The 7,500-nt window shown below is 50.9% G+C and overlaps 2 protein-coding genes across 2 annotated transcripts in view; both read left to right on the top strand.

The window, feature by feature from the left end:
- mrgbp (MRG/MORF4L binding protein) overlaps nt 1–7,500 on the top strand; it is a 92,815-nt gene that overhangs the window by 16,265 nt on the left and 69,050 nt on the right. The gene's annotated exons all lie outside the window — the stretch shown is intronic.
- LOC132463289 (extracellular sulfatase Sulf-2-like) overlaps nt 1–7,500 on the top strand; it is a 12,897-nt gene that overhangs the window by 925 nt on the left and 4,472 nt on the right. Inside the window, 2 exon segments of the mRNA XM_060059350.1 lie at nt 6,608–6,839; nt 7,019–7,139. Of these exon segments, the coding sequence (XP_059915333.1) occupies nt 6,680–6,839; nt 7,019–7,139 (281 nt within the window). The 5' untranslated portion in view covers nt 6,608–6,679.

The raw sequence follows: 7,500 nt of genomic DNA, 5'->3' as shown, positions 1-7,500 counted from the left end.
GAGTGGACCTAGATGAGGTTAAGTGCTGAAACATTTGGAACCAAAGTGCAGATTTTAAATAAAACGTTCAGGGTTAATTAATAGGATGATGAATTGTGTGATTCGTTAGAGATTGTCTGTTAACGTTGTAGTGTAAAATGTGGAATTGGAATTGAGGGCCCTGAAGCCAAATCCGCGCTGGAGTTAGCGTATCCCGGAGGCTGGAGTTAGCGTCTCCAGGAGGCTGGAGTTAGCGTCTCCAGAAGGCTGGAGTTAGCGTCTCCAGAAGGCTGGAGTTAGCGTCTCCAGAAGGCTGGAGTTAGCGTCTCCAGAAGAGCTGGAGATAGCGTCATCAGAAGAGCTGGGGTTAGCGTCTCCAGAAGAGCTAGAGTTAGCGTCTCCAGAAGGCTGGAGTTAGCGTCTCCAGAAGGCTGGAGTTAGCGTCTCCAGAAGAGCTGGAGTTAGCCTCTCCAGAAGAGCTGGAGTTAGCCTCTCCAGAAGAGCTGGAGTTTGCCTCTCCAGAAGGCTGGAGTTAGCGTCTCCAGAAGAGCTAGAGTTAGCCTCTCCAGAAGAGCTGGAGTTAGCCTCTCCAGAAGACTGGCAGAAACACCAGAAAGCATCAGTGGGTGTTGTTGAAGCGATATTAGCGATATGTTAATCTCATAAAATAAGTTTCCTTGATAATAATATGGATAAATAAATAAATGAGTCATTTCATAGCAGGGAGTCCAGGTCAAGAGTCACAGCAGGGAGTCCAAGTCAAGACAATGTTCTCCATTACCCATTCCGAGTCCCAGGTCCAAGTCCTGAGTCCCAGAGGGCTGTGTTCCAACATGGCCACCAGTTGGGTCAAATACTGGATCACAATGTGGTCAGCAGCATTGGAAGCATTTTCTGCAAGACTTTTGCTTTGTTGTCGCTTTATCAATGAGTTGTTTCAGCAGCAGGATTAGGTAACATTTTGGATCAGGTAACGATTTCAAAGTATCAAACGCGGTGTGTTGACTGAACCAAGGACACGCATCATCCTGATGTTGAGTCTGATACGGTAAAGTACTGATAGAGCAGCTCAGTGAGTCTGATACAGTAAAGTGCTGATAGAGCAGCTCAGTGAGTCTGATACAGTAAAGTACTGATAGAGCAGCTCAGTGAGTCTGATACAGTAAAGTGCTGATAGAGCAGCTCAGTGAGTCTGATACAGTAAAGTGCTGATAGAGCAGCTCAGTGAGTCTGATACAGTAAAGTACTGATAGAGCAGCTCAGTGAGTCTGATACAGTAAAGTGCTGATAGAGACTGATACAGTAAAGTACAGATGGAGCAGCTCATCCCGGTGTGGACACTGAGGGACTGTTAAGATATCACCTGTCCGAAACGTGTCGTTGCGGGTCCACCGCTTAGAGAGGGCGTGGCTCTGATGAGGGCGTGGCCCTGAGGAGTGGGCGTGGCTCTGGTGAGAGGGCGTGGCCCTGGTGAGTGGGCGTGGCCCTGATTAGAGGGCACGACCCTGAGGAGTGGGCGTGACCCTGAGGAGTGGGCGTGACCCTGAGGAGAGGGCGTGGCCCTGCTGAGTGGGCGTGGCCCTGAGGAGAGGGCGTGGCCCTGAGGAGAGGGCGTGGCCCCAGCAGATGATGACAAGGCAGCATCAGAAGGGAAGGGGGGTTAGACTGAGGGTCACCACGGCGGCCATCCGGGTGACGGTACGATGCCGCAAGCTGCAAGCCAGCGGGCAAGGCAGGTCTGAAGATCTGCTGCAAAGTCCAGGATTACCACACTGTGTGTGTGTGTGTGTGTGTGTGTGTGTGTGTGTGTGTGTGTGTGTGTGTGTGTGTGTGTGTGTGTGTGTGTGTGTGTGTGTGTGTGTGTGTGTGTGTGTGTGTGTGTGAGTTGAGGGCGGGGTATGTGGGTCATAGTTATGACATCACTACTCAGCTGATCCACTTCTTGGCCAAGTTGGTAACCATGGCAACGAGGCTCCGTGACCTTCGATCCTGTCACAGCCTGGAGCACACACACACACACACACACACACACACACACACACACACACACACACACACACACACACACACACACACACACACACACACACACACACACACACACACACACACACACACACACACACACACACACACACACACACACACACACACACACACACACACACACACACACACACACACACTTACTGTCCCATCTTTTGAACATAAGATGTGAAGATAGTTGTGAGTCTATAGTACAACATAGTTTTACAGTAATATAGTACTACAGTACATCATAGTATTACAGTGCTTTAGTACAACATAGTATTACAGTACACTGAGTACAGCATAGTATGACAGTACTTCAGTACTATAGTACATCATCGTATTACAGTACGCTGATGTACTATAGTACATATATGTTCTAGTGTCACACACACACACACACACACACACACACACACACACACACACACACACACACACACACACACACACACAGCTCACACTAAGCTTAGTGAGGGCAGCAAGTCAGTGTGTGTGTTATCCTTCCATCAGTATGCTGGTCAGACCTTGAACCACAAAGAAAATAAATTGAAAAGGGAGAGTGAGCGATATAGGGTGAGGGAAGGTGTGTGTGTGTGTGTGTGCGCGCATGTGTGCGCGCATGTGTGCGTGTGTTTGTGCGTGTGTGTGTCAGCTGATCGATGAAGAGGGTTTGAGTGTGAAGGGAACATAATGACCTCTGTTGGTACAGACCAGGTTCCCAGTCCAAGCTTGTACTGGTGTTGCTAGTACTACAAGTAGAGCCATATACTGGTTCTAACCTGAGCTGCCCAGGCCCGTGGTGGGGGTGATGATGATGAAGGCACTGGAACATGAGATTATTTATGAAGACGCGCCGAGTTCTGCTCTCTGTAGGAGGCTGTGTATGTAATGGACCTAGTGCTGCTCTCTACCTAGATTATACCAATGTGATGGACCTAGTTCTGCTCTCTAACTAGATGTTTTGTGATGGACCAAGTTCTGCTCTCTAACTAGATTCTGTTGACGTGATGGGCTTAGTTGTGCTCTCTAAATAGTGGCCTTTTAATGGACCGCGTTCTGCTCTCTAACTAGATGCTTTGTGATGGACCGCGTTCTGCTCTCTAACTAGATGCTTTGTGAAGGAGCGAGTTCTGCTTTCTAACTAGATGTTTTCTGATGGACTTGGTTCTGCTGTCTGGTAGATGCTTTGTTATGGACCTAGTTCTGCTCTTTAACTCGATGCTTTGTGATGGAGCGAGATCTGCTCTCTAAATTGATGCTTTGTGAAGGAGCGAGTTCTGCTCTCGAACTAGATGTTCTGATGGATTAGGTTCTGCTGTCTGGTAGATGCTTTGTTATGGACCAAGTTCTGCTCTCTAACTCGATGCTTTGTGAAGGGAGCGAGTTCTGCTCTCCAACTAGATGTTCTGATGGATTTGGTTCTGCTGTCTGGAAGATGCTGCTGTATGTGATGGATAGATGACCTAGTTTCTACTGTTTTTTGCTGCTAACCTTGACCTGAGAGAGGCTCTTTATATAAGGCTGACTTTCTCCTTTAGTGTGTGTGTGTGTGTGTGTGTGTGTGTGTGTGTGTGTGTGTGTGTGTGTGTGTGTGTGTGTGTGTGTGTGTGTGTGTGTGTGTGTGTGTGTGTGTGTGTGTGTGTGTGCACGCGCGTACACCCATCCTTGGCTCTATCAGTTTATTTCTGTCTGTGTGGGATGTATGGATGTATGGGGGAGGGAGGGAGGGGGGGAGGGAGGGAGGGGGGGAGGGCAGGATGTGAGTCATCTACCAGAGAGGAAGAGGTGGATGAACAGAGATGAAGAGTTGAGATGTATAGGAGGAGAGAGAGGCCTGCATATGTTATTACAATTATAATATTAATATATATGCGTGATGTGGGTTCTGTATGGTCGCTAGAGAGAGATGTTATTACTCGACATGTTATTGTGGTCCTTCTCCAGCCCTACTCTCCTCTCAGGTGGAGGGTACCATGGTGTCACCATGCCAACCGTCCAACCAGCCAATAGGAGGCTTTGTTGTGCTAGATTGGGTGTGTGTGTGTGTGTGTGTGTGTGTGTGTGTGTGTGTGTGTGTGTGTGTGTGTGTGTGTGTGTGTGTGTGTGTGTGTGTGTGTGTGTGTGTGTGTGTGTGTGTGTGTGTGTGTGTGTGTTAGAGATAGACCGATATGTTTTTTTCAGGGCCGACACCGATACTATTATTAGTAGTCACGGGGGCCACGGATAACCGATATTTGGAGCGGATATTAAATTACAGATAAGGGGAAATAATGATTTGAATAATACAAACTCCAACACTTAACTTCATTTAAATGCCTTTAAGCATATGTTTAATAAACATATGCTTGCGCGTGTGTGTGTGTGGCCCCTGCGGTGTTGCTACAACAATTTAAACAATCCATTTTTCATGTGATTAAACACAAACACACCACACACAGGCTCACTCACTCACTAACCCTCACGCTCACACTCGTGATCCTGTGAGGCTTGTTCTCTGCTAATCTATGAGCATCACGAGCAAGCTCCCCTGTTTCTCTCGAGTTCCTCTCTCCATCTATCCAGTGTCCATGGCCCCTCCACGACTTCCTCTTTCTCTCCCTCTCCTCCCTGTCTCCTCTCTCCTCTCTCCTCCTCTTTCCATGTCTCCTTTCACCTCTCCTCTCCCCTCCTCTCTCCTCCTCAACTTCTACTTTCTTCTGGTTAATTTGAGGTCAAGTCAAGTCCATTGTATTTGCACAGCCCTTAATCACAGTTCCAGACCCAAAGGGATACACAAAGGGATATGACCCTCCCCCCTAACCCTAGCCCCCCAAAGGGCAGGAAAAGTAATTATAAAGACAGAGATCTTTCTTTATAAGGAAGAGGGGAGGATCTTCAGGGAGCGATAGGAGTGCTATGGCGGCCATAATGGACCTCCATGGTGGTGCTAGGACCAAAGCATTCAGCCCAGGTGGGTCCATGACCTGGTGATGGCTGCAGGTGGGGCGGCCAGGACCAGCCCTCAACCAGAGGAGATGAAGATCTAGATCTCTAAGTTTGGACCTCTCTCGCTCTCGCTCGTTCTCTCTCTCGCTCGTTCTCTCTCTCTCTCGCTCACTCTCTCTCGCTCGCTCGCTCGCTCGCTCTCTCTCTCCCTCCTCGCCTGTCTCTCTCTATCACATCTGTCATTAGTATGCTCACTCGCCAGCCCATAAGGACTGGGGATGGGGGCGGTGTGTGTGTGTGTGTGTGTGTGTGTGTGTGTGTGTGTGTGTGTGTGTGTGTGTGTGTGTGTGTGTGTGTGTGTGTGTGTGTGTGTGTGTGTGTGTGTGTGTGTGTGTGTGTGTGTGTGTGTGTGTGTGTGTGTGTGTGTGTGTGTGTGTGTGTGTGTGTGTGTGTGTGTGCGTGCGTGCGTGCGTGCGTGCGTGCGTGCGTGCGTGCGTGCGTGCGTGCGTGCGTGCGTGCGTGCGTGCGTGCGTGCGTGCGTGCGTGCGTGCGTGCGTGCGTGCGTGCGTGCGTGCGTGCGTGCGTGCGTGCGTGCGTGCGTGCGTGCGTGCGTGCGTGCGTGCGTGCGTGCGTGCGTGCGTGCGTGCGTGCGTGCGTGCGTGCGTGCGTGCGTGCGTGCGTGCGTGCGTGCGTGCGCGCGCGCGCGCGCGTGCGCGCGCGCGCGTGCGCGCGCGCGCGCGCGCGTGCGTACAGAAGGAAGGATGCGAGGAGGGAACATGAAAAAATAAAGAGTGTGGGGAGGGTATATGGGCTGTTGGAAAATACACATCTAAAAGGGAGAGAGAAAGATGGCGAGAGTGATGTATAGATGTGTGTGTGGGTGACTGCATGTTCGCACCGGGCAGATGGGCAGAGACTGTGAGCAGCCAGTTCACTGAGTGTCTGCATCCCTCTCTCTCCCAGTCAGGTGTCTCTCTCCCAGTAAGGTGTCCCTCACCCTGTCAGGTGTCTCTCTCCCAGAAAGGTGTCTCCACTGCTGGAGGTTTTCCGTAGAGTCTACTCATGGAGGTTTCATTAGGTGGAGGTTTCAGTACTAGAGTCTACTGATGGAGATTTTAGTAGAGCCTACTGATGGAGATTTTAGTAGAGTCTACGGATGGAGGTTTCAGTGGAGTCTACTCATGGAGGTTTTCAGTAGAGTTCCCAGGGTTTCCCGGTCGGGACAGATTTCATTCGGAGGAACAACATCTGATATTTAGTGTGAAAACACGAGCAGTTGGTTTTGGGCGTCGGCCAGGATGGCTGGGCGAGCGAGAGACCAGAGAGACCGAGCGTGAGACCATCTGAAACATGAGGAGGCTCACCTGCTCGCCCAACACACACACGGGATTAGGTGGCCTTCCTGAGAGAGAGAGAGAGAGAGAGAGAGAGAGAGAGAGAGAGAGAGAGAGAGAGAGAGAGAGAGAGAGAGAGAGAGAGAGAGAGAGAGAGAGAGAGAGAGAGAGAGAGAGAGAGAGAGAGAGAGAGACCTTGTTTATTGGGTATTTCCTAATATCGGCCCATCATTTCTGAACTCAAGCAGTTACATACCCAGCATGCACTTCTCCTTCCTCAGACCACGCCTCTATCAGGAAGTGATTTGAGAATAATGTTGTGTGTTTTTGTATTTCAGGTGCTGCTAAAGAAGAGTGTTATTGGTTGACCCTCCCAGAGGTCACGGGTCGGAGGTCAGGGGTCGGAGGTCATGGCGGAACGACTCCTCGTCACCCTCTTCCTGGTCCTGAGTTTAGGCCACGCCCACTCCGCCCTGGCCCAGCACCTGAAGCCCCGCCTCCTGAGAGACAGACGAAACATCCGTCCAAACATCATCCTGGTCCTCACCGACGACCAGGACGTAGAACTAGGTACCTTCAACGTGTTATTAACATGTTAGTTACATGTGTAGCAACATGTTATTAACACCTTTAAAATATGTTAACAACATGATATTAACATCACAGCCTCCTTGGCCTTGCGTCGACCAGGACGGTGAGCTCTGTAACATCAGGATGTGATGAACATGTTATTGACATGTTATGAACAGGCTCCATGCTGGCTATGAATAAGACTCGTCGTCTCATGGAGGAAGGCGGGACTTCCTTCTCCAACGCCTTCGTGACCACGCCCATGTGCTGTCCGTCACGCTCCAGCATGCTCACTGGGAAGTAAGTCTGTCTGTCTGTCTGTCACACTGTCTGTCTGTCACTTTGTCTGTCTGTCACTTTGTCTGTCTGTCACTCTGTCACTAGGTCCATCTAATTATCATCACCCAACCTACTCCCCCTCCCTCCCCCCTCCATCCCCCCTCCCTCCTCCTCTCCCTCCCCCCCTACCTCCCCCCTCCCTCCTCCCCCCTCCCTCCCTCCCCCCCTCCCTCCCTCACTCCTTCCTCCCCCCCTCCCTCCCCTCTCTCTCCCTCCCCCCTCCCTCCTCTCCCCTCCCTCCCTCCTCCCCCCTTCCCTCCCCCCTCCCTCACTCCCTCCTCCCCCCTCCCTCCCTCACTCCTCCCCCCTCCCTCCCTCCCTC

The sequence above is a fragment of the Gadus macrocephalus genome, chromosome 1 (assembly GCF_031168955.1).
Source record: "Gadus macrocephalus chromosome 1, ASM3116895v1".
NCBI classification, from domain to species: Eukaryota; Metazoa; Chordata; class Actinopteri; order Gadiformes; family Gadidae; genus Gadus; species Gadus macrocephalus.
The sequence above is the reverse complement of the archived record's forward strand: the minus strand, read 5'-3'. Positions and strand labels throughout refer to the sequence as shown.